Source organism: Eleginops maclovinus, chromosome 1, assembly GCF_036324505.1.
Source record: "Eleginops maclovinus isolate JMC-PN-2008 ecotype Puerto Natales chromosome 1, JC_Emac_rtc_rv5, whole genome shotgun sequence".
Classification (NCBI taxonomy): Eukaryota; Metazoa; Chordata; class Actinopteri; order Perciformes; family Eleginopidae; genus Eleginops; species Eleginops maclovinus.
The window spans coordinates 18,243,183-18,270,792 of NC_086349.1; the positions used below are offsets into that span (position 1 = coordinate 18,243,183).

At 40.7% G+C, this 27,610-nt stretch overlaps 1 protein-coding gene across 2 annotated transcripts in view; it reads left to right on the forward strand.

Annotated features, from left to right (window-relative positions):
• The window catches only part of LOC134870138 (metabotropic glutamate receptor 7-like), a 94,864-nt gene that overhangs the window by 50,733 nt on the left and 16,521 nt on the right, over positions 1-27,610 (forward strand). For both annotated transcript variants that reach the window (XM_063892192.1, XM_063892183.1), the window contains exons 2-7: positions 6,915-7,131; positions 14,360-14,492; positions 15,079-15,233; positions 17,332-17,469; positions 19,331-19,531; positions 25,890-26,029. In XM_063892192.1, coding sequence (XP_063748262.1) covers positions 6,915-7,131; positions 14,360-14,492; positions 15,079-15,233; positions 17,332-17,469; positions 19,331-19,531; positions 25,890-26,029 — 984 coding nt within the window. The remainder of the gene's footprint in view (positions 1-6,914; positions 7,132-14,359; positions 14,493-15,078; positions 15,234-17,331; positions 17,470-19,330; positions 19,532-25,889; positions 26,030-27,610) is intronic.

Below are 27,610 nucleotides of genomic sequence, written 5' to 3' on the forward strand. Positions count from 1 at the left end.
ACTCCATACATAAAGCCTCTCCTCAGTATAAACTTGTCTCCAATGTGGCTTCGAGAGTTGTTTAGTGTTTGGAAACGATTATTTATTTGAAACACCAATAGAGTTGAAATAGCAGTCTGTTTACCAGATGGAAAGAAAGAGGTCGGTCAGGTTCCCTTTGTGAGCTATCCACACTTTTCTCCCACGCCTCGGCTCTACTCTACTGTGCGACTCTGCTGGTCAAATATCTGATTTGTGAGTCATACCTAGCCTCTGTACCCGTGGAGAAACATGCTGGTTGTCTTAAAATACACTCTGGCAGGGCAGCCATGCCAGAGCCGCAGGGCCAGCACCGAGCACTGGAGCTGCCCAGGGGACCGGCGTGGTGCGAGCGGGATAGACGGAGGGCGAGGGAATCGACTGGGAAAAGCAGAAGTGGGCGGAAAGAAGGAGACATGGAAGGTCGTGTTGGATAAAGGATTATAAAAGCCTAACTTTCCTTCATGTAACACAAAGTGTAGTTCAGCCGTGTGGGCAACTCTGCAATCTGGAGGGTCCTGTTGCAAAAAGCTTCTGCAAAGCACAGCAAACACTATTCAGGTGCGGTTCCTTGCAAAAAGAAAGAGGTGTATAAATGCTGGAATGAAGTAGGAGTGTGATGAGATGCTTGCCTTGGTGAGAAGTGTGGAGGAGAGGGAATTAAAAATGAGTAATGCATCTAATTATGCTAGATGCTAATTTGTCTCATCTAATGCTACAAGTCAGAGATTACTTTTTTAATAGTCAACTGAGACTATAATTCCTCCAGTAGTTTTTCTCAAAACTGCAATAATCAATAATACTATAGGAACAATGAGCCGTGTGGACCAACAATAGAGCTATCGGTCTACTGGACGTTGCTCTGAGTCCGCTAGATGTGTTGAGCAACAGTTTTTAACACTTTTGCCAGTTTTATTATTATAAAGTCAGAATATATTTAATGTTGTGTTTCCAGGTTGTTGTGCTTTCACTATGTTGCCAAAAATCTATTATTATAATTCAAACTAAAGTTTTGAGTTTCCAAAACATGACCATCAGAATAATAATCATGATTGCCAGGACCAAATATTGTTGGGAAAATAAACTTTCACAGTTAAAATGTTGATTAAATCCCTAGCAAAACATACTGTAATCTCATTGGAATTACATTTTCCGACAAAACGTACCTACTAATGCGAGTGAGTCATACCTGAGCGCAGATATTAGGAGCGAGGGTTTAGAAGAAAATGATAGAGATAAACGGGGGAAAAGAGATTAGGAGGGAAAAGTTGGGTGGCATGCGAGCAAATTATTGAGTGCAGATTGTGTCTGATAGGGGGGGAAAATTGGCAGCCCGAGGACTTCTCTGGGCAGGAAGTGTCCGCTGATCATCTGTGTGGGCTTGTCTGCATGCAGACAGATGACAAGGAGGGAGGCAGAGATGATGGAAGATGAGACTCACTTTTCTCTGCCTCTCTGACGGGGCTGAAACACACAGAGGGGCGGAGAACAGTGGAGAGAGTCTGAAAGTCACAGGTTGTGTAAGGGCACGATGATGAAATGCAGCCTTCACAAAAGCAGAGTTTGAGTGAGAGACACAGATGGGCAGGAAGAGAGGGGGAGTGAGTGACAGAGTGAGGGAGGGAAAGCTGTCGGTTCTCCCCGCCCTTCCTCCTAGACAGTGTTGGCAGTGACTTGCTCTGGGAAAGGGAGATTACCAAAGCCCAGCCTGAGGTGGTATGTATGGACACAGTCATTACCTCTGCCCTGCTAACTCTGCTGTCTGGATACAAACCAGTGACTGTCTGATCCCCCCCCTTTGTCACATAGTAGCTAAGCCTTGATATAGAAGGACAGATGTAAAAGTTGATTACTGTTCAATATCTTTATAGGCCTGTATCATACTGTATTATCTTGTTTATAGGATATCGACCGTTGCTGCTTTACAACGCCATGCTCTGGAGCTGCAAATAAATCTTCTGACTGGGGATGTTTTTTGTGAGCAAATATTTATTCTATCAAGGGTGGGGTGTGCGGTGTTTGAAATGCTTTCAAAATGGCTCCTTGGCTACTCCATGGGATCATACTTACTGTGTCATTGTGCTGGTGTCACAAGGACAATCTGGTCACTGGCGTCCGGCCACAGACAGCATGGGGTTAGAGTCGGCTCTGTCAGAAACCCGCTGTCATTTCTGCCGTCACCATGCCGATTGTTACAAACAGCCGAATTGAGCTGACTGATGTCAAGATATACTTAGAATCTAATCATGCAGCAAATAGAGGCACGGGGATTCCTGCAACAGTAACTGCTTGGCAGCCCTCGCCCCAGTTAAAGCCATTCATGGGAAACATTTTAGCTCTGCCACTCACAGTCGGTTTGCAGTTATGTTTTAGAGGGTTGCTCTCAGATTAATGGATACCAAACCCAGTATGGACAACACTCTAGCACTCTCTGCTTAATCTTTGACACTGAGTGGTGTCTGCTCAGTGCTGCCTTTTGTAGGAAAAGCTATGCGTTTGAAAGATGGCCTTTGTTTTTGTTTAAGAACTCGTGGACTGTCATACCCCTCTGTTTTCTGTAGCGACAGCCTGTCTTTTCATATCTGCAGATTGCTCTCCTCTCAGATGGCAAGGATAGATGGTTGCCATTACCCCAACTGAGAGTCGTGTTGAGCCATATGCTGCCCATTTTCTTCAAATAACATTTCTTTCTGCATTGAGCGTGTGAGAGAAGAGGTGGATCAGAGCAGGGGGGCTAGCTGCAAGGTTTGCTCTTAGCTCTTCAGAAGCATCACCCTTGCATTAACGGAGCAGGGCGATTAAAGCACAACATTACTGTCTCTCACCTTTCCTAGCTGCCTGTGGTGCTTGTGGACTGCTGTATGGGAAAATGCAACGGAAAGGCCAAGGCACTCTAATTAACTTCACCTGGCATTCCCACTTACTGTGAACGTGTCTAACCTTTACACAACCTCACTTAGTCACATCTTTTCTTAAACACCCAGGTTGAAATTCTCATTTAATGTCAGTAAGCAGATTACCACCATCCCCCCACATACCACCTCCCCCCATTCCTTCTTTTTTTTCGTAAGCTTTTTTAGTCTTCAGCAACAGATTTTTATTCAGGGTGGCCACAGCACTTTGTGGAGGTAAATCAATACAACAGTGTCCCCCATAACAGACCTCTGTGTTTTCCTTCCATCGATCCTGTCAGCGCAGAAACATTCAAGAGCAAGCAAGGCCATTACCCTCTGCAATCCTAACTTTGATGTATACAGCAGATGACAGGTGCCAGACATCAGCTTTGGGTAATTGTTACACTGAGAGGGGGCATCATTAATCATTCTCTCTTGGCCTGAACTCAGTTGCTCATGATCGGATATTGTAGTTGTCAAAATCCGAACTCTTGCAGGCATCACCTCACCTTTTCACCTTGTTGCCACAGGAGCAAAGATTATATCGTGATGTGTGACGCCACGTTTCAAATTTTATAGATTCAAACCTACTTAATAAAATAAGGAGATGCAAGCAGTATGGGATGCAACAGTGAAACATGCAAAATCCTATAAAAGATTAAGTATTTAGAGAAAATAATCCTTCCTCATTCTGAGCTTAATATCAAGGGTTCTGAAATGTTGATAAAATATCCACTCTTGTCGCCTTATTATCTTGGCATTATCAAGAAATTCAAATCTGTTTTAAATGTGCGGATCAAGTGCTTATTTTGTTGAAACCATGAGGATATCAATCATGCAACTGTGAAGTGGCACACTTTGTGTTTTTTCTATTTATGATATTAATCAAGTTCAGAAGGTTTTAATTAAATCCTTTATTTCACTTGATTTGCAGCCCCATTATCTTCCAGAGTTAAAAATACAAAGGTGTTAGATTCCTATCAGTATTAGTTAGTTAACGTCTCCATTCCAGTAGGTTTAATCCTCACGCCCTTGCATTTTTTCTCAATCAATGTTTAGCACTTGTGTAACCCGGAGGTTAAAATGGTAATTAAAAATATGCAGTCTGAAAAAACATACAGGTTTTAGATTTCTGGGGAATATAGACTTAAGAAAAATGATATCAACAGCGTACAAGCCTAGGACAAAGTAAAAAGACAATGCCATCTTAAATGGTTCCCTGCAGCAAAAAGCTCCAGAGAGACAAATGTTCAAGCAGCTTATTTTCCCAGCTGGGGCAAAGATGGGACGTGATTCAACAAACCTCGAACACCTTTTGACTGCATGCTATTACTTCAGTTGCTCTGTTAAAATAAATCCCCTATCAAATGTTTCAAATAGACGCTTTACTTTTTGGAAAGAAGAGTCTTTTTAAATGCAAATCCTTGCTGCTGTTGCTTTTCCATTACTTTGCAGGGGCCCCTCTTTGACCCACTACACTCAATTCAGGCAGCCCTGAAGTGATTTAACGTGTGGCATCGCGGCAGGATTCCCACCTGTGAATTTCTTTAATTGCGTCACTGATTTTTTGTTTGCCAGTCTTGTAGTTTCCATTATTTTTCTTTTTGGCAACAGAAACATATTGAGACGTCTCGAGTCCGACTCCTCAATTTGTTAGCTTTGGTGCAGTTGACCCCTTTTGAGTTGTGGGTCAAAGCTATAACTCACACTCTGTGAGTTGAAGCAATCCCATCAGCATCCGCTGTGTCCTCATTCCTGTGTTTCCCCTGTGTCCGGCTGCTTCTGATCACCCTAACAGAAATGGATGGCATTCATAGAGTGCTTAGATTAGACTCTGTGATGAGGTTCTGTGATGGGTTCAGGAGAAAATGATTCATGTCGCTGCTTGTGCATCCACCTCTCTAATGGGGGGTAGCCAGTTTGATCCCAGACGTCCCACCAGGTGTGATTGCTGTTTAAAAACGTCGAACACAGTTGCTGATTAGATATTAAGGTCTTAAGCAGGCAGCATTGTGAACAACCTCCATTTATCAACTGATTCACCTTTATCTTGTTTTTTGACAATGAATGGATTCAGATATAAATCCAATGTTCTTTTTTTACTTGTTCAGAGATGTTTGGCTTGCATGAACAAGATGCACATCTGGACTATTTGTGCTTATTTGCCCCAAACAACCAAAAGAAAAAGTGGCACGCTGGCCACTCTGTGTAGCTTTACAGATATGTGCTAAATCCTAACACCAGCCTGCTAACATGCTCAAAATGGCAATACTAAAAATGCTTATGCAAAGCAGCCGTAATGTTTACCATGATGACCACCTCAGCATGTTAACTCACAGATTGTCATTTTACAAGAGCAATGCTGCAAGGTTTGCTAAAAATGTTGAGCAATTTAAAAAGGGCTAACAAGAACACCTGCAGACTATTAAGGGGGTTCCTGAACATTAGGAAAATGACTATCTTGCATTTTTTTCCTAGAACTTGATTGATATAATCCTTTTTTATCCTATGAGTTATCTACATCTACACTGTTGAGTTGATAATATTTCTCACTTGTTATTTGGGAGAGCATTCAGTGTGATTAAGCTGCTTTCCTTAAGGAGGGAACATTAAGCAATTAGGTCGATTAGTGACACATTTAATCTCCATTCTCAAATTCCCCACACAAGCTTGCTGATCATGGATGGACAGTTTGAAAGGAAAAAAACTATCCTGGTCTTTAAATGATAAGTTTGCTATCTTCCTCAGCAGAAGAAGTTGAGTTTTAGTCATGTGACAAGTAGGGAACCTTGGCCCGATTATAACCCGTCTGTCTTCAAAGACTTGAGCTGAGGAAGATTGTGAGATGCAACTGAAAACTGGATTTAATAGAAAGTTTAATATTTTGATATGCTGCGGGGTGGTGAAGACAGACCTTGGTCTCACTAGGAGGGAGGTGTAAAAGAGCGCTTGTGCTGCTAGTTCATAAAAAAAGTGCTGCAAAGACATTTCTGCGGTAAGTCTTCATTGATATGTTGAAAGAACAAAGTGACAGCACAGCAGGTTGCCAAGGTAACAGACCCAATATAGGCTCTGTACAATATTGCATAACATATATTCTTAGATGATCAATTGACAAGGTAATGTGGAATATATCAAAAATGTAATGTGTTTGTTTGTTCTGCAAGGCGTTTTCCTGCCTATGTGAGCTGCATAGGAAGTGACGGTGTGCATCTTATGCTTATATTTTCAGTCAAATGTATAATTTATTAATGAATGAGAACACCTATGTGAAAATCAGTTATCTTATTGTGTGTACAATACAAAGCATTGCTATTATCTATTCATGTTGTAATGCTTTGTGAATGGATATTTTTATAAATTATAAATAATATTCTCTCATAGCCTTCATAGTTATATCACCTTCTATAAACAATGCATTGTATAGTTGTAAACTCAAATTATAGCCTAACCTTATCCACCTTGCCAGCACACAATAAAGTAGCCAAATATGGAGTTAAACTCTGAAGTGAAACAAGTTGATAAAGTTGTTAAAAGGATAGTCTTATGTTGGGGAATATAGGCATTTGCTTTCTTGCCGAGAGTTGGAAGGTAAGATTGATACCACTCTCATCTCTGTATGTTTAATATGAAGTAACATCCAGCAGCTGGTTAGAGTGGAATAGCAGAAATAAATGACTTTGTGGTAAGCACAGCTAGTGTGTTGGAGTATTTGTTTGTAGCGTACATTAATGAGTTTTATTGATAGTCTAATTGCCACCAAAAAAGCAAATATGCGTGTTTATCAAAATGTCAAACGTATACTTTTTTTTTTTCGATTGAGAGCACTGGACAGAGGGCATGTTGTCCATACATTTTTCAATGAAATGTAAATAGGGCAGTGATTTCCAACGCAACCCTAACCCTAAAACCTGATGTTTCTCTATTAATCACTACCAGAATAGCACCAACACACAAATTAACATTTCCTTCCCCTCCCTGACCCCACTTGTTCCCATCAAGATCCCGCAGATCAGCTATGCGTCAACAGCCCCGGAGTTGAGTGATGACAGGCGCTATGACTTCTTCTCCCGGGTGGTTCCTCCAGACTCGTTCCAGGCCCAGGCCATGGTGGACATTATTCGAGCCCTGGGCTGGTCTTACGTCTCCACCATCGCCTCAGAGGGCAGCTACGGAGAGAAGGGGGTGGAGGCCTTCACACAACTCTCCAAAGAAGCAGGTAAGAAAAGATGATCAGCATTGGGCACCAAACAGAATTTAAATCCTAAAAAAAGTGTTTCTATGATTTAGACATCTATTTGCATTTTTCAGTGTTGCATTTCCAATTTAACATTACATCTGTTTTGGGTGGATTAATTATTGATCTGTTTGGCAACCGCTGTTTTAAGTCCCCCAGTGAGTTGTCAGAGGCAGGAACAAACTGGAGAAACAGCTGCTGCGTCACTATAATGAGCATGGCCTGTTCCCACGTCAATGTAATATAATGTATGTTACTAAAGCAGTTAATTTTTTGCTGTGTGCAGACTCGGAAAAGGAGTTGTTCAAAAACATCTAATGTCTTCTCTTGAGCCAGCACAGAAGAGAGAGGACTGGTCTGAGCGGGTCATGTGGGAGACATGATTTTCTTTTACTCTCTGCCTTTTCTCTTTCGCTCAACCTCAATTTGTTATCCCTGCTAGTGAGAATGCAGCACTCTGAGGGTAGTAATGATGGTCAGTCCACCTCAATGCCAGTCAGTTCAAACCACTCTGGCCTGGTTATGTGCATGAAGCAGCAGCATTTTAGATATTAAGTCTTTTAAGAAGAGTAGCCTTCCTTCTTAAGTAGATGTCTCTAGACATTTCTCTCAGGAGCCGTGATTACACAGAGAGCCAAACCACCAAAGGAGCTAGAAACAAGCTATTAGAAACTGTCTTGTTTGTTGTAATGTTACATTAACATTAATGGTGATTGTTTAAAGTGGCAATGATCCTTTTGTTCATGTGTAAGTGTTACGTTTGCATTTCGGTTTAGAGGGGTTAGAATAAGGATGTTGAAGAGTATTCACAACAGAAATTTGCATTCAGGCAAGGTATTGGCGTGGTTTTGCCTGTAACTGGGCTGAAAATTGTGCACATGCTTGACTCACCTGCTCTTTCCACATTGATGCTGTTGTGGGCATGTGGTGGTACATGTGAATCAGCAGTCAGTGCTGTCGCCAGGAGACACTCAGTTGCTATACAGTACAACGGGTCGGCTATATTTGTCAAATCATGTGGTTTACAATCTGCTGCCCCTTCAGTAATTCTGCAAGAGTATGACACGGATAAATTTGTATAATACAGTCCAGTGAGTTTGAACTGACTGATTATTTTAACAGCAGTTAAACGTGTTTGCATTTGCTGTATTCAGAATTCCAATCCCTTTTTCCATATTTGCAAATATGCAGTGTGATGCCCTTTCAAAACGTGCCTCTTTCAAACAAGTTGATTGCTTGGCATGTGGTATTGATGCATGCAGCTTTCCCCTTAAACTACTCATCAAAACAACTTCAAACACGACGCAGTGCTGCCTTAGGTCCTGAGCAATACAACTGCCTTGACACAGTTGTATCCCCCAGAAATGCTAGAGTATACATTAAATTTGGTTTACAAAAACTCACACAAACATTGACATTGATGTGGTGAGCTGTACCCAGCAAGCAGTTTGATGGTGTCCCCTTTTAATAAACTACTCAGTGTGTACATAACGCACTACTCATACAAATATCCCTTAGATATCAAGAGCTCACACTCGAGAATGCACTTCTTTGGGTCCTCAGCCAAGTGCGAAGTCGATTGGATGAACAGTTGGCGAGAAGATTGAAGGACAAACATATAGACTGCACATACATATGAACAGAGGCTTCTCTTTTTAGTTGGATAATCACTTTAAGAGGAATGTTACTGTGGCAGCCGGGTGTGGTTAGAGCGCCGGCTGCTGGGGTGAGGGGAGTGGCTCGGCCGGAGACCAGACAGCTGATCAGAATCAGGTAATCAGTCATTTAATATAAAGCATGTTGGTAACCTGGTTCTGGTCTGTCTTGCAGTAGGCTGGGTCCTGGGAGGTTATCCCAGTCGACACACCGTCCTGGCCTTGCCCGTCCTGGAAGTGCCGGGGAGCAGTCTTTTGTTTGCATGTTTCTTATGGAATAAACGCTATTATTTTTGCCCAACCCCGAACCCTTCTGTCTCTTATCTTCAACCTGAGCAATCCTGCTCACAGTTACCTTGGCTGAAAAATATATATATATATACCGTCCATGATTTACCCCCCACCATTGGCTCAAGACAATAAGAAAGAGAAAGTGTTTTGCTGCTTCCCACTTCGACCTTCAATGGTTCCCAATCCATTTCCTGTACATCTGCAGGGAGTGATCTCTGTCTCTTCTAATGTACGGAAACCTCTTAAATGAGAAAAGCTAATGATATCCCACAGGCGCTGATCAGAAGTCCAGCAAGCATGAATATTTTATCCGTGTGCATTCGCGTCCAGTGTGATTGCTCATTAAAATGTTAGGAAGCTGTTTGTGGAACTGTAATTTGCATCGATGCAAAGAGCGAGAAAGCAGACAGTATAGGAACAAATACGGAAACATCTGATTTAAGGCTTATTTTCGAAATGTCCCTTTATCTTAATCCTGTGGATAAGCAGTTTCTTCTAGCTGGTTTCGTTAGATGCATTTCTCACGGATGTTTCTTTCTTTTTTTTTTACCATGCGAAGAGGAGTAAACACACTGCTATTATTATGACTCTTGAACAGCTACACTAGGAGTATGAAATTATAAGCTATTGTTGTTGTTGACTCATCCTATTGCCACTGAGCTGCAGTTACATTGCAATATTTTGTATTCATATACAAATGGGAATTATTTTCTCCAAAGTAAAAAGCTGCCAGTACCCAAGGCATCTTATCTTTAATAAACACATTAATTATGTAAAAGCATAACTGAACATTTGAAGAATCATTTCAAAGGCAACGGTTCTGCACCAGAGCAGACTGCAACGGATTGAAGCGAATAAGAAGAAAACGTCCTGGTGAATATAGAAAGAGAGAATATCTGAAAAGCATAGGGTGTGAAAGGATGTATTAAACAGAAACTGTGAAACAACAACAAACATTTTAGGTTGCTGTGGGTGTTTTGCAGCATCCCTGCAGCTGCTCAGTAAGGCCTCTGGATGTTGTTTTTTTTGTAGCTGCCCTGTTTGGTTGCAGTGAAATGTCAGGTGCATTAGTAGGATCCTCGCTTCACCACTTCAAGCAGAACCATCTAGTGGACTAATGCAATATGGCTACCCATTACCCCAAGCTGAGTCTGGAGTGATGGTCAGCCTGTATTGATCTCTACTGTTTTTTTCTATTCTTGTTTTTTTTTTCACTGCACTTTCTCTCCCCCTGTTTAGGCACTGTTCCCATTGTGCACCTTCATCCTGGCTCCAGGTGAAGCTGGCAGAGATTAATCGTGTTTGTATTTTTCTGTGTCTGTCTGGACCAGGGCCTGACCAATGGAGTTCAGTTTTCCCATTTGATAAAAAGACTTGCATTTGAGGAAAACCTCCCACAAAGTATCACTGTGGAATAGATTGCAGCACATTGCCAACACGATGCATTCTTAGATGAAGTCGGAGCGGTTGGGGGGAGGTGTGCCAGCTAAGAAAGGCACTCATGTTTAGCAGTAAAAGAGGACTGGGGAGGAAGCCTGACACATCTTTAAAGACTGTTAAAAAAGAGCGTGATTCTCCTGCATGAACCTTCGACATTGGCAAGTCCCCAACCGGCAGTAGAAGGGCACACAGATGTAAAAATGAATGTCAGCCACATGTCAGCCCATTTTGATGTGCTCCCACATGTTCAGGCGGGGAGCCGGGGAAAAGCGGGTATGCCTTTGGAGTGCTGAGGTGATAAATATAATGGCAGCATAATGGATCCCCCGAAGGTTTTGGGTTTGGAGGGTGTGTTCAGTAGGCGGGCTGGGGGTCGAATCCATCAAAAGCCTTTAATTTAAAAGGATTTGTATTTCACTAAGCAAATGGCAAAGCTGGATTCCTCGTCCTGGAGTGCATTTTCTTAAACGAGGGCATTGAGGTTGAATAATTGAAGTAGTTATTGCAGTGCATGACCTATGCCACTCAGACAGATAAGCGGCCAACTTCCAAGGGCTTGATGAATTTAGCCATCGTGATCATTACGTTGTCCTTGATATATCAATCAAATGTGGAGCAGAGGGTAGGAGTTTATGGTAAATTTCGTTTTTAAATTAGGGGTATGTTGTAGGATGATACTTTAGGTAAAGGAATAAAGTGCTGCTATGAATGGCAGTGTCACAAACTCCCTTCTAGTGGAGCAAAGATAAAGCATTTTGAGGGTGAATGCACAAAAGAAGGGGTTTATGGACACTGATAGCAGGAGTAGTGCATCTTTCACAACCGCCCATCTACTCCGAATCATAAATCCTGTTGCACTAAGGAAATTGTTACAGCACAAACACACCCATAACGTTTTGTTGCTAAGTACAATTTCAATGTTTTTGCATCTGATGGCAATTATCAGTGTGGCAAACTATAAAAGCGTTTGAGGCCAATGCGTTGGTTGGGAAGGCTGAGAGTCAGTCTCAGTCAGCGGTCTTGTCATGAGAGGCTTGCCTTGTGCCGCTTCCCTTAAATCCTTTTGAAGGCAACTGAGACTGAGGAAAGCGAAAAAATGTAAGCCCAGGATTTGGGAAAGGACGGAGAGGGAATAAATAATTTGTCATTTATAGAAAAACATTATCTTTCTTTTTGTTTTTTCCTCATTTTCAAAAAAAACAATGCCATGTACAGTACAGAGAAATGAATTATTTATTTTTCATGACATGACTTGAGTAGGACCTTACATCCTTTTTAAATGGGTTTCAGATACTTCAAATTCTCTGAATAAGCTAATTGTTACTGCGTATGCCTAGAAGAGCTGGAGTGTTTTTGCAAAGGGGCTCATTTGCATCAATTGGAGCCAATTTTACGCCAAATGTACCAGATTTTAATATGTGCAAATAGCACAGGAGGTGCCTTTTGCATGGCATAGCAGAACGGGGTGCATTTCACCCTGTGCAGGTGCTTTAAGAATTATACTGTTGCTTTTTATCTAATTTGCACTTAGCGGCCAGAAATGGTGTGCAATCCTTCAATGGATTCACCATTCCGTAATCCGTGTGACCATCTGCCGTGTATTTCTGACGACGCATACTGCCATGAAGTGGAAGCCAAAATGCAGTGTACGTTATTTTGATACAATGCTATTCCTTCGATAACACTTCAACGAGTTGGAGTAAAAGCCTCTCCTCCCTGTGCCTGACATTTAACTGTCTCACATCACACATCACCAGCCAAGACAGACATGCAACTCTTCTTGGAACCCACGGTTTGAGTCGAGTTGTCTTTCATGTCCACACAGTGCCTTCCAGTGACAGGTGAGGGCGTAACGACCCACAGCCTGCCACTTTAGAAGTATAGATACGATACTTTTATAACCATCATGTCTGCCTCCCTGACTAACTGCCCATCTGACTGACGGACAGATGAAGTATTCTGCAGGCTTTCAATAATTTAGCCACCGCTGAATAACTGCCTGGCCGCAGTCTTAAGGGCAGCCTTAATCCCGCACTGTGTTCAGCTCTTTGCTCTGTCTGTCTCTGAAGATGGGATCTGCTCCAAATGCATCTTATCTTCATCAGTTGCTTCTGCGGTTTGTATTATTGACTGTTGTGACCTTTAATATGTCTCTATTCAAGACTGTCACCATTTTAACTCTTCACACAAGCACCCAAGTTCCCATTGGAAAAAAAAGGGCTTTTCTTTTTTTCCACTCTGGAATTAATGCTAATGTGTTAACTACCTGCAGACATACCATCCCCCTGTAACTGAAAGGTGCCGCTTATATGCCACAATAACACAATAATGTTTTACAGCGCTAGAGGATCCTGAACTATAAACCTAGAAGTGCAGTGTCACTGTAGGATTTCTGGCTGAACTGAAATCTCTGTGCTGAGAGAGAGCTTTAGTGCTATCCCTTGGAGACCTACAACGCTGTCTGCTCTGCACAATTGACACCAAACACGTTACACTTTAACAGGATCCCACAAACCCTTAAGCAACAGCTAGGCCATTTGCAGGATCTCCATTTTTATGTTGAGTCCACTTAGGGAGGATAAAGGCAGCCATCCCAGCGGTCTTTTGGCACATACAAAATGTTTTTCTCGTGTCAAAAATATTCCTAATTCCGTCTGCTGATACTTAAAAATGGATAGTTAAGAGGACATTCAGCAGTTGTCAATTTTCTATCTTCTTCCTCTAGAAATGCCATAGTAAACTGAGCCTGGAGATGTGTGATCTGCCAGCTAAAAGCTGTTTATACCCAAGTAATGAGCCTGAGGAGACTGGCAATTAGAAGATTCTTCCATTTCTCTGTCTACTCAGGGAAACTCAAACTGAGAGGTTATTGGGTGGGCTATTAAAATGCTTGAGTGGGAGAAATTTTAATTGGTTTGTATAGAGCTTTGCTGTTGACTAAGGACATAGACTCCTGTCTCAAATCGAGGCCTAAAGTAGTTCCTTTGCACAGCACAGGTGATCTTATCTGTTGATCCAAAGGGCCTCAAAGGTCAGCTTGTCCTCTACACCTGTAACTTCCACAATAGAATAAAGCTAAACTTTCTTTTTTTTAAAGATATCATTTTGCTTCAACACAAAATAATGAGCTTAATATAAACCCTAAAGGCAACAATAGCTGACACACTGCTGAAAGCCCAATGTGATAATACAGTGTATAGCAACTATTTAGTAACGCATGGAAGCAATCAGTCCCCTTCATCCTGTACAAACTCATTAGCAGTGACCTGTCTGACAGTGATTTATTGTCAGTATTAATATTCTCTTTGTTTGTTATTGCCGGCTGTGCTATCTGATTGGTCCACCAAGTGATGTTTTATAATGACTTTTAAAGAAAAGTCAATGGCAAGCTGTTGGATTTTCTCAAATCCATATTAAACGTGTAGCGTTATGTCCCTGTTGGTGTGGATTATTGAATTTGTTACAGCAGATATGTCTATAACTCCCTCACTCTGTGAAATAACTGCAGTGCTAAGTCGAAAGCTGCAGTTTTGAGTGTTATATTGCATGCCCCTGTGGTTTTCAGATCATTGCCAAAATGTAAATGTATACACTGTAAGACCATTATTTAGGCTCTATAGCAACCATGACAGCATCATCAAACCTCACTATTGTGTTGACGTGTTTACCATTTCCTTTGGTGAGATTTCCATAGGACAACAGCAGCTATTGTGACCCCAGGCTTTTTTTTGTAAGAGTGTGTATACTGTACATCTGTCTAAGAGTGATAATGGGTGGATCATCCCAGAGGCCTTATCATTTCTTACTCCTCCCTCATAAAAAAGGTGGAATCTGCATCGCCCAGTCATTGAAAATTCCCCACAACCCCAAGCTGGAGGATTATGACAAAGCCATCCAACAACTTCTGGAAACGCACTCGCGGGGAGTCATCATCTTCGCCAGTGAAGAAGACATACGGTGAGCAGCATTGCACATTCGGGCTTCACTCTCGTTGTTTAGACGCGTTGATGCTTGCCATGTTGAGGTCTTTAATCTTTGAGTAGCACCTCCTGAAGACAGGCTTGAGGCACAGATTTGCAATGCATACAGGATCACTGCTACACAAACATACCTCCAACAACCCAAACACAATCATGCCTTGCGGGAGAAGTGGAAACACAGATCACAGCAAAACAACAGAGTGATGTTGTTCTTTTACAGTGCCCCTTGGGATATGTTTATGTAAAGAAACAAAGAATCAAATATTTATTATCTGTACATTTAGAATGAATGCTCATGAAATGTAAAAGAAGAGGAGTGGAAGACATGGGGGTAAATTATGTAATTACTGTTAATTTCCTGTGATCTTAAACAAACATGACATATAAAAACACCATAACAATACTTCCTCTCATTTCCCTCTCAGTTTTAATGAGATACATTGAAGAAGTGTACAAAGCAGAGCTGTAATGTCCTTAAAGCTTGCTGTGCTTTTGTTTAATAGATATTAGGTTGCACATACCCCCTGTGCGCTCTCATAATTCTCATACGAATGTCCTTGCAGCGGAGTTCTCAATGCCACCAAGAGAGCCAATCAGGTGGGCCATTTTCTGTGGATTGGATCTGACAGCTGGGGGTCCAAAGGCAACCCCATCCACCAACTCGAGGATGTAGCAGTGGGAGCAGTCACTATACTGCCCAAACGCTCCTCTATCGAAGGTACGCACGCCCAGCAACTCACACTACATACTTTGCCATGTGTTGCTTTTCTATTTTCCTTTTGATTTTGTCGTTTTGAAATTGCTCATTGTACTACGGTTATAAAAATAATAAATATTACAAAATGTATTAAAATAAAGATTAAAGTGTAAATTGTTTTATTGTTATTAACAAAGATATTAATGTTTTCAATTGTGTAGTCTTTTTGGTGTCTGCAGGTTGTGTGTGAGCAATTACTCAACCTTACGTTATGTTATGTTACAAATATACAAATACAATACAAAAATATGATTATAAAATTCTATGAAAAACATCATGCAATCATGGTTTGTTTGAGTCACTTAGATTTTAAGTTGTGATCTCAACATCGACACATTGCCTTTTTACACTTTAGTATTTATCTGGAGGCATGATTTGACTATTAAATCTCCTTTTAGCTCTATTTTGGGAGAAGTAGACGTGCAATCTGCTGTTAATAAATAATTTTGATTTGGGGGATTTTTTGGAGGCATAAAAAAAGGCTTCAAACACAAGAAAACACATTCATTTGGTGAATTTGTATGCAAACAGCTGCTTTTAGCATTAACAACAATTTAGAGCTTAGGTGACCCTACCTGAGAGGAACTGCAGAGTCAGGTGAGAATTCTCTCTGGGATCATCACCTCGAGTGACCCCTTTCACAATACACATACAGAAGGTGCAGCCACTTTGCCCCCTGCCTCATCTATTTCTACTTTAGTTGGCAATTTTCTACATTTCACAATGACTTTCTAACAATCCTCAGAGAACAAGTGTGACCTTGTTCCTGCGTTTGGCCGTGGGTAGTACATGACTAAAGTCAGTATGGACAAATTGGGTACTTTGATCATGAAACTCTTAAATGGGAACTGTGTCAGCCTTTAAGGTTTCATCCCAGGTACATTCATCAGTTTGGTTTTACAAAATTGTGCAATAATACTAATCTTAAATCTCAGCCTGCTGCGGAGGAATTGGTGTCTCTGGTCTCTGCTGTATCATTGTTGAATAATTGGGTTGGAGAAAAGCTTTAATTCAGTTTTTAATATTACGAACTGAAGGTTTTTTTTATTCCTCCCAAAAGAAATACTATTATTAATAACTTTTTAGGGGTGAAGAGTAGATTTCCTTTTTAAACTGTAGCAAGAAATAGGAAGAAATTATACTAGACAACGAACAGATTGACCAGAAATGGAGTATTCTCAGCATGTACCATTTATTTTATGTTCCATCCAGCACCACAGTCATGATAACTGCTCCGTAATACAATCGAGGACATTTGAAAGTCTGAGTTTTATGAAGCTTCCCGTAATTAAGTGAGGTCTACCCAGGACAAATGTATGCTCTCAAGGCAGAGAATATTATTAATCCACCATGCATCATTGATGGTCTTTTGAAAAGAAAGTCATTCAGCTCTGATTAGCCATTATCACCTCTACCCACGACTCATCTGATATAACACAGAGGGACATAAAAATGTGAAATTGCAGATTATTCTCAAGAAGAATTGTGAAACGATAGGGTTAAAGAAATACTGCAACACAAATGAAGTTATGTTCCCGCTTAATTCCCTGACCCAAATTCACTATACAAGCTTTTATTTTCCTTTGTTGCAGCAAGTTTCCCTTCCTCAAGCCAATGCTTTGTACAGGCGTCTAATTCCTTCTTAAATAAGTGTTAAGGTAATGCATCATGCCTTCAGTCCTTTTCCATTGTAATGTATCTAATGAAGGGAATAAAAAATCTGTTCAGCACCTGCAGGACCTCACAGCCTGGGGCAACAGGCTGCAGCACCATTTACAATCTCTGCGTTATTTATAATGCATCCTGTTTTTTAATTAATGTAATTTCCTAGATGAAAGAAGTTATTCAAGTTCCATGGGGGCTTGAGAGGAAGAGGAACCTCCGTGGTCAATTTTTTATGAAATAGTGCTTGCTGGTGTGCTTCTAACATCTAGCGGCCAGCACCACACCACCACCTCCACGACACCATTGCAGCACGTTTCGCTTCATTTCCCCCAGGTTTGAATTGGTTGATAATTGGTCCGGAACTGAGCCATTCTCCTCTCTCCTCTCCTCCCAGGGTTTGATGAATACTTTACTGGGCTCACCCTTGAGAATAACCGCAGAAACGTGTGGTTTGCTGAATTCTGGGAGGAAAACTTTGACTGCAGGCTCCTCAGTGCCTCGAAGAGAGAGGATACGAGCCGTAAATGCACAGGTACATGAGTTTAGGCACGATCAATGTAAGACAAGTCTGTATTACACTAATAGACAATGCATATTTTCACCCTCGCTTGTCAGGTTGATGTGAACTTGACCTTTTGTATGCATCACCAACTGCAGATCTACTGTTTGGGTTTTAATTCCAGCAAAAAAAGTCTTAACACCAGGTGTTTCTACCCAGCGGGTGCAGGACAGGCAAAGTTTATAATTAGAATAATAATGCATTACCTGTCTAAATCATACTACAGTTACACACCGTCTGCTCCTGTAGCTAATGTCCTGTAACTCTCAAATCCCATATTCCCACCCTCTTCCTCCTTAACCCAGTCACCTTGACAGCTCAGCAGAGTCGTGCCATGTGTACTAACTGCACAGAGCCAAGGCACACTTTATTTCGCTTTGAAATTACAGGCAAAATGATAAAAAGCTGAGTGAAAACTGCACATGCCCCCATTATGCTTTATTACCATCTTTATGGTAGCATTAATGATAGTGTTGTTAACAGTGATGCATTCTCCTATTACCTAAACCCTGCCTGTCATCCATGTGACGGGCATTGCGCTGCATTCATTATCTAAAGGGATGATGCCTGTGATGTGGGATGCTGTATTAATCTTGCTTGCATATGTGATGACGGTAATGGCAGTTTGACACAAATTACTGTTTGCCGGGGATTTTGTTTCCTTTATAATCTCCTGTTTGGTGTCTTTTATCATGCGTCAAAGACAGGAGATGCTCGTCCACTCAGTGAGCCCCACAAACCCCCTGTAAAATGCCTGTAAATGTCTTTTATCTTTCCTGGCCTTACAACTGTCTCTATATTCTTTTTTTACACCTCAAGCTGAGCTGATATTTATGGATGTTAAATAAAAACGGGAGGCGTTTGCATTCAAAGCCTGTCCATTTAGCACACCATGCAGAGCTTTGAAAAGCTAAAAGGTTATGTGTGGGCTGAAAATGTATGTGTAGTTCTGAAAAAAAATGACCTGAAAAGTCAGCACAGAATGCTTGTGACCCTTTATGCAAGTCTCCCACATTCTTATATGTGTCTTGTTATCACCATCTGCCCCCCGCTGAGCCCCCCATGTGAGCTGTGAGCAGCTATCACTGAGGAGAAAATTGTCTTTTAGTATTCAGATTTATTTCCTCCGTGGTGCGTTTTTTGGATAACTAGGAGCTTGAATATTGAAATGATGATGATAATAATGATGATCAAGATGATTATGATGATTAGTACTGAACATAATAGGAGTGTTTTTGTTTTTATAATTTCCATTCAGCCCTTGAAATGCAGGTTTTATCTAGCAGAGAAATAAAAAGCTAATTCCGTTTGTAACAAAAACAGAAATCCAGCAGAGGTTGTAAATTATGTATTCAAGCAGAGCCTCAGCAGCACGAGGCAAAACCTTTATAGCAGCCAGTAGTGAAAGGGCAGTGCACTGGGAGGGGATATAAAAAAGCAGGAAGCACCTGTACAAGAGTATGTTACAAAAGATCATGGGGATCTTCATCACCTTGCAGATGGGACTAGTGAGGTCCAATCTTAGCAGCTTATTACTTTATAATACACCTCAGCAATTCAATATGAGCCGGCTGCAGTTCTGACAAACACTTTGTCTCATGGCTCGGCTTGATATTTTCCATGTGGGAATTAAATGTGCCTTCTTATTTGCTATGCCACATTGTCCCTTTAGGAGTAATTTCCACAAAATCACGATTGAAGTCACTGGCAGAAAATGGTAAATGGAGAAATAAAAATGAAGCTGGGGATGATAGGCCGTGCTGGGAGGATGTAATGTCTAATGGCTCATGGTGTATTTCACTATAAGTCCTCCTCTTTCCTTTTCTCCCCTCAGGCAAGGAGCGCATCGGTACAGACTCTAAGTACGAGCAGGAAGGCAAGGTGCAGTTTGTGATTGACGCGGTGTATGCCATGGCCCACGCTCTGCACAACATGCATAGGGACTTGTGTCCTGATCATCCTGGCGTGTGCACACTAATGGAGACTGCTGAGGGAAAGACTCTGCTGAAGTACATACGAAACACCAGCTTCAACGGTGAGTCTCACACTGTAAGAAGACATACAAGGTTGACAAAATGTGGGAATAAGAAAAAAAAGGTCATTACGTGTTTGTAGTTTTGGACAATTTCAATAAAGAAACCCAAAATACTCAACTCATGGACCTAATTGAATAACCAATAAACTAAACGATGTAAAACGACTAAGTTAGTAACATATGTTTCTATGAGCCTATTAATCCTCCTAAATACAGAATAGTTAAAGACATTATTTACAATTATTGGACAGAAAATATTCTGAGTTGAATGAATATATTGACCTTATAAATCCTATCTTATGTTATATGTTAAATATAGATCAGATAGGATGTATTTTGAACAGTTAGATAAAGACATTTTATTCTAAAAAAACAAGTCATAATGACCAGCAAGCAAATTCAGCTTTTTCTCGATATATTTTAACCAAAAATGTGTACCATCCACCTCAGTGTTCACCATACAAACAACCAAATACCTAAAATGAGGGGGACAAGAATATGTAGGGAGACGTACAGACTGGTGAACACTTCAGTGAACAGGTGAGTTTTGTGGTGTATTTGGATGTTGTGATGTGTCAGACTGTCGGATGTGTGGCAGGAGTGAGTTCTACGGTCAGGGAGCAGTGCAGCTGAAAACCCGAGCACCCATGGTGACGAGGCGTGAAGTGGGGATGGTTAGCAGACCAGCTGAAGATGAGCGTGAGGGGGTGTACTCCTGACAAAAGGTCAAATCAAAGCAAAATACAACATCCAAAGCAAAACAAGAACCCTTCAAATCATGGCGTGCCCTATCATTGTATTCATTCAAAAATCGTATTGCTTTTCTTGAAGAATAGGTGTTTGGATTTGGGTTGGATTTATATGTATTTCACCACACTTTCACACCCTGACCCTGAGAGGGAAGTTTTAAATGAGTATTCTCATCTAACGCAAGAAAGCAAATAGGTGTATTTCTTAAAATGTGATAACTGTTCCTTTAACTACTACTTCATCCTACAAGTATTTGCTCAAAGCTGCTCAATCCACAGTGTCAATTGAAAATGCAATTTAGAGAAAATCAAAAGTGTGGACATAATAGCTCGAGCCATCTCAGTTTCAGACGAATGCAAGTAGGCAAATGAGAAAAAAGTAAATACCTCCCCCCTCTCTTTACTTGCCATACACACTTGCTCGTGTGTTTCGGCTTCGAAACAGCATTTAAATGATAGCTCAAACCAATTTCTTATATTCTTGAACTCTGTTATATTTTGAGCCAATATGATATATTATAGGTCTGCCAGTACTTGAACTTTTGCATTATTTATCGCTGTACTGAAAGAGATTGGGAAGATATTTCACAATTAATGGCAAATAGCTATTAATGACAACTGTTCTGAAATGCAGAAGTGAGGGGATGAAGAGAGCCATATGGGAGATGAGTTTAAAACAAGAGAAACCTTTTGTCATTACAAATGTTCTGGCATGTATGTCAGCCACTGATCATTAAAGGCTCTTCTGAAGTACATTGTGTCTTCACAAAATGTTCTAGATAAGATTCAGCTGTTTAAAGTACAGATTCAGCGTTATCTACTCTCAGAACTGGCCTACTTTAAAAGGAGGACCCATCTTACTGTGTGTCCTTAAGTATTAAACGCTTCACATGTGTTTTTTAGATATAAAGGAAAGATGTACCTGTATGTACCTGACTGGGATAGGCATACTGACTAATGATTCTCTAAAGGTCCTGATTCTTTGTTATGTTCATTTAAGTGTATTTTTCCAAACAAAATGATGCACAAAACATAAACTTCAAAACAAACAAAATATTGTGTTGCCTAGTTAAATGAATGAAGATACAATACATGGACACACTATAGATGGATTGCTATTTCTTTCCTTTTGCAACAACATATTGTAACTTTAAGCAAATATTTCGGTCGTTCAGTGTGTCAAGTGTTCAAAAGAGAATAAACCGTAGGTAGCAATACCGATTAAATCCTGCTATAATAGTGTCATTAGTCATTTACAGAGGTACAACTTGAGGAGTTTGAACATATTTCTAGCCTTATTATCAACTAAATTGCCATTTAATTTTGTGTCATTATTCTGTCATGGTGGCTGGTTTCAGTTGGGGGGGTTGTGTTGTTTTGTGTCTTTCTAATTAATTTGTAAGCAAGTGACAAATCCATCCCCTTGAGATCAGTTTCAGTCAAAACATGCATTTTCTCCAACAATCTAAGACATTCACAGACTTAAGAGTTGTTGTTTCTCTAATATTGTTTTCAGTCACATTTATTTTTTATGAATTCCTCTGGCACAGGAAGAGGTTTTTTTCCTGTATGTAATCCTGAAAATAATGTTCAAGTAACAACACAGACCTATTTTTATAGCTGAAGGATTCAAGTATCATATATTATCATTATGCAACACCGGGTTGCACAAGGTAATGCTGCCAAAGCCTGATCCATTACGCTTCATAAAAACAACGTTCATTTAATGCTGATGTGGACGGTGAAGTAGAGGTCAGGATCCAGCTTCTGACATGTCTTCTCGTCTATTTGGGTACAGCGTGGAAATACAGCTCCGGAAAAAATAAAGAGACCACTCCAGTACAGAGAAAAATTGTCAGTAGTTTATAGAATACAATAAAGAAAAATTTAACTCAAAGACATACCTATAAATAATAAAACAAGAGAGAATGATAATGCTGAAGTGTTTTCTTCATTGTTTCCACGGCTGTACATCTATATTTTACATTGACTTGCCGTTTCTGCCTCGCTATAGCATAGGGGATTATGCTGCCACAAGCACATTCATTCCGAAGACACAAGTTTTATAAACAGGTCATAAATATATAGTAACGTTTTTAAAGGCGTAGTATTTATTTTTTATTAAACAATAGGGCACAGTATATGGTAGCAAACTTTGCTCAAACGGGACCAGCATTTTTTTGGGACTCTTTTTAGCTGCAGATTACTCGATCATTTCTGTGCTTTTGAGTATTTCCAGTTGCAGTGTATGTGAAATAAATAAAAAAATACAACTATATTTGTCATAATGAGGGAACATGTCACCTGGTGCACACTGGTGTGACTTATGTTTTTATTTTGTATTGGGGTTTGTAATAATAAAACATATAAAACAATAGCATCACATCCTGAATATAAATTAATCCAAGTGTGTGCACATTTGGTTATCAGTGTAAGCAGCATGGTGATCATGTTAACAGGGTGAATTCTATAATACTTATAAACAAACGTGAAACCAAACCTCGGTCAGTGAGATAAGCCCTAGAGAGCCTGTCTACTGTAACTCTGTCGCTATGGCAGCGGGGCAGAGTTCCAGCAGGTGAGGAGACATTTTAAGGTGGAAATAAAGTACCAAATATGTGAAATTGCCTTTTTACGGATAACTTTTGCTGGAGACTTTAAGTAAGGGCAGATTCATGCATGGGACTGAGAATCTGCAGTCCTATCTCAATAACCCTCTGAGGTTGTGCAGACTTCTTGGGGGTATTTTCATTTTCTAAAAAACATTTACCCTCCTGTGGGGCTGACAAATAAGTCGATTCATTTCACCCGAGCCAAAAATAAGGTCACTACCTGCTCCACCTCCTCTTGTCCTTCCTGTCTGGCTTTTATATTCTCAAACCTTTTTACTGGCAAGCAGAGGTTGTTCTGTTGTGGCTCCGTCAGGCAAATCTCACTGCCCCTTATTGCATTTAAAGACTGGAACCACGCACATTATTCTGTGTATGTGCCTCTGCTAATGTGTGTTTGAGAGCAAAGGAGTGTAAGTCTCCTTTGTTGATCTCCCCACTGTGCAGAAGTCACAGAGCTGAAGATTGAGAGGCAAAAGAAAAGGAAAGAATAATGATGCGAGAGAAGCACAGCAGTGGATCCCCAGTCCACCCACACTGCTCGGCACAGCAGTGGTGCACTTTTTTGTCATGTCTTAGTTCAGAGCCACATGCAAATGCATAAATCTTTCATCTTAGACAGCGTTCTCACTAAGGAGCCAACACAGACCATTTTGCTCCCTTGAAAATGTAAGGCAATAGAAAACAGAAAAGGAATTTCTAATGCGTTTTTATCTCCACATGCAGAGACACAGCTTAATTATTTGCTCTAAAGCTGAAGAGTGCCAAGTGCCCAATCACTCATGTCATTTTACTGAATGACTTTGTTTGTATTGCTGCATGTTTTTGCTGAAGCGTAGAGTAAGGATTGTACCCCTGTCAGAGCTCCTGCTCACAGGAGTCAATACCTTGTCAACATCTTTATTCACTGTGTCAATGATTCTCCTCTCTGTTTGGTGGAAGCAGAAGTGACAGGAAGGTGAATGTCCCACACTGAGTTCTGTTTTTACACTAAGAGAGTTTTCACCACCTCACTTGAATTTATTCTGAACTCCTATCCTGCTTCATCTTCTGTGCAGACACATGGATTGCTATGATTAGTGTTCTACTTTGAAACAAAAAGACTGACTGGGCAAATTACCCCAGTTTTGTCATATCTGCATTCAAGATTCAAGATTCAAAATGTTATTGTCATTACATCTACCCAACTACGGTGTAGTTATTTAATGTATGAAAAACTTAGATTGCAGGTTCCTCAACAGTGCAAATACAAGACATGAAACAAATAATGTAAAAAACATCTATAAAAATTGTGCAAGCTCGGGTGTTTAATAGTCCTGTGGGATGACGCTGTCCCCGAGTCTGGTGGTTTAGACCTGATGCTGCGGTACCGCCTGCGAGACAGCAGCAGACAGAACTGTTTGTTGCTGGGGTGATGGGGGTCTTTTATAATCCTGTGGGCTTTCTTCCTGAGCCGCTTGGAGAAGAGGTCTTCCATGGATGCCAGCTTTGTCCTGGTGATGTGCAGTTTCACTGCATACTAATATAATTGTTATTATATATATTAAATATTTGTCCTGTCACAAAGCATAACAGCAGGTAGTAAAGGTTTTGTGGCTCTGCATCAACATTGAAAAGGACACTTTAGGTCTTATAAACTGACATTTTCAATGCACAACGGTGTCACAAGGTCAAAGAGGAACCTTTGGGTGCATGTCCACAGTGTTTTAATAAAATGGGCCCAGATTGTGTTGTCTGAAATTCTTTTTTCTGTTGCTGGTGTTACCTCTGCCTTTCTTGTTTTACAAGAGTCTTTTGGCCCGAAACTTTTGTTGAATGCTCAATGACAAATGTCCTTGGAAGAAATACTGGAGGCAGACAAAATTCCCTCCTGGCTGGACACTAAGGAAAAGGTGCAGTGGCCTTGCATCCAAAAGCCACGAGCACTGTTCCAGATACCACAGACAACATGTTCCCAAAGTGCTTTGGACATATGCTGCTAGTCCTTTCTCTATACTTTTTATAGCCAAAGCTATTAAAGTACTTAATTCCCATGCCAAGTGTCATCAGACTCCCCTCTGTCCCATTTAAAAATGGTATCTCCATTTGTGCTTATAAGCTACTACTGTATATACAGTGTCAAGGTGAATAGACTTGTGAAATGCACTCATTGTCTCTTAGCATTCTGGGATGGTTCAACTGACATCATTAATAATGCATACCTCATGTATAAAAGTAAAGTACTACAGTTGTTTCCCATTAATGCCATTCAACATTTACTGCTATAAGGGAGATCTCACGTTGATTGACATCTGAATTAACACACACTATTCTGCACATACTCTGCAGTCGCAATTGAGTGATATGCACAGGTAGACAACTGACAGGCTTGAGGGCTCCCACAAATTGAAAAAATTCATTTTCCTCATGCGTAATGTTTCAGGTGTCCGCAGACCTCTCTGAGCTAATTAGAGAAATCTTCAGGGCTCTGCTTGAGACAGGCTGCTGCACACTGCGAGCAGATGGGGACCGTATGATGCTTTGGCTGACCTGTTTATCCTCCCTGCATCTCCTGTTGTTGTCCACTGTGTGATTGAAATGCATTACTTCCTACCTGAGGAGGTATGCGTTCATTTGAATTTGTGATATGAAAACACAGCTGAGAGTTGATGTATCCAAGTGTTTGGAGAATGAAAATATATTCCTCCAGAGGACATTGTGGCGGCCGTGATGCTGCATAGGAAGCATGTGTGGAAGAGCTATATCGGTCAGTAGGGAGCATGCTTCTCTGTACGTGATTATCATAAAAGGTTGAGGATATAGGTCACTGTATGTTGAGCTTTTAACTGGGAGTAACAGATCAAACACTCTGTGCTCCCAGGTGTGGCCCATGTACACCACCACACAGAAAAGGCAAGGGGTTAAAAGTTTATGTTTTTATGTCACGAGGAGAGGCGCTGTGCTTTGTCACACCAGCTAACACCTTTCCTTTCCTCTCTGTCTTTCTCTCGCTCTGTACAGGCAGTGCCGGCACCTCTGTTGTGTTTAACAAAAACGGCGATGCTCCAGGACGCTATGACCTGTACCAGTTCCAGATGACCAACTCTTCCACCCCAGAGTATAAGATAGTAGGACAGTGGGTGGAGAACCTCCAGCTCAGGGTATGACGATGTACTGGACACACACACACACACAACACACAGACAGACAACACGCTGTTTGAATACTATCTAAACAGGATGTCTACGCTCAATGATGCAACAGATTTACAAACCTGAATCATTTTTGTGTTTTCTGAAAATTGAAATGACAAGGTGGTGCACATTATTTGCATCTCAAATACAGGGAGAGCTCAGGTGCAGACATGTTCACTTTCAGTCTAATTGGTGTTTTTCGGGGGCAAACTGATTGTGTTTGTGCAATTTAGCAAGAAGGAGGGAGTGTTACTCTCGGAAGATACATCAAGTAATATATTCCTCCGAAAATAAAAAGGGAAACATGTTCACAAACACACACACTTTAGTTGATGTGGTGCCTACTAATTTAAGGCAAATGTTAATCGTATTCCAAAGTCTTACAGGAATTTACTTTTAGTCTAGACTTAATTAAATGAAACATTTTATTTCATCCTTCAGCATCAAATGTGTCACAAGGCGCTTTTATAGAGGTAAAAGAAAAACAGGCAATTTAACTGACAATTTTTCTTTTAAATCCGTGTGTGAGGGACACAATTTGGAAATGTTAGTCCGTCACATTTAATTTGCTTTTAAAAGGAGTTTGATATTTTTCCACTTCTGAAAGGATATCAGGGCATGACTTAACATTAGCGAGGGCTTGATTTGAGAGTTATACATCAAAAAGTAAGAAGGTAGAATTAATACAGACCATTACCAACAGACAGCTCTGCATTGTTCAGTTCTCTCTTCTCCCTCTGCACAGGTCTCTGACGGGGATTTCAGTGGGTGGAGAGAAAAACATGTTTTTTAACCCAAGTGTCAAACCATATATGTTCATTGTTTGGCAGCAGGGAGCTGTTGTTGGAAGCTGACACCTAAATAAACACCTCCTATGTTACTCTGTGCTTTGTAGCTTCCCCGCGCCTGGTTTTACTGTACATGATTAAACTCTGAATTAACAATCACATTTTTATCATATGGAATTCTAGGTACATCTATTAGAGCGAGATAAATCATATCAATACAAATGATGTCTTTTTTTGCATAGATAGTTGAACCCATTGAACACCATCATGGATTGGGTATTTTTCATTTCATGGTAGCTTTAAATATCTACCTACAGGAAAAAAACGGTCTAATATCAGGCTAGGTGTAGAGCTGGAGCACAGCCGCTGCTTTTTATAGGTGCAAGGTGTTGGTTTGCAGCTACAATGATAGATCTCACTGTCACAACACAAGAATGGGCTCAGGTGATTCATGTGGACAATAAAGCAACTGATGAGTTTTATTTTATTTCAAGGCAAACATGGTTGAAATTGTCCACGCCGTTTGAAAGGATGAAACCTAAGACGAACATTTCTATGTAACTCTGATAACACCCCAAAAAAAACACATGACATTTACATACAGATGAGGTAACATTTGCATAATGGCTCTCTGGTTCACAAGAATTAAACTCACCAAATGGATTGGATGGCAAAGGTGGACCAACGTCTGTTGCTGTAGATTTGATCTGCATTCTGTTTTAGCGTGATTACAAACAAAATGCTCTGACAGCGCAATTAT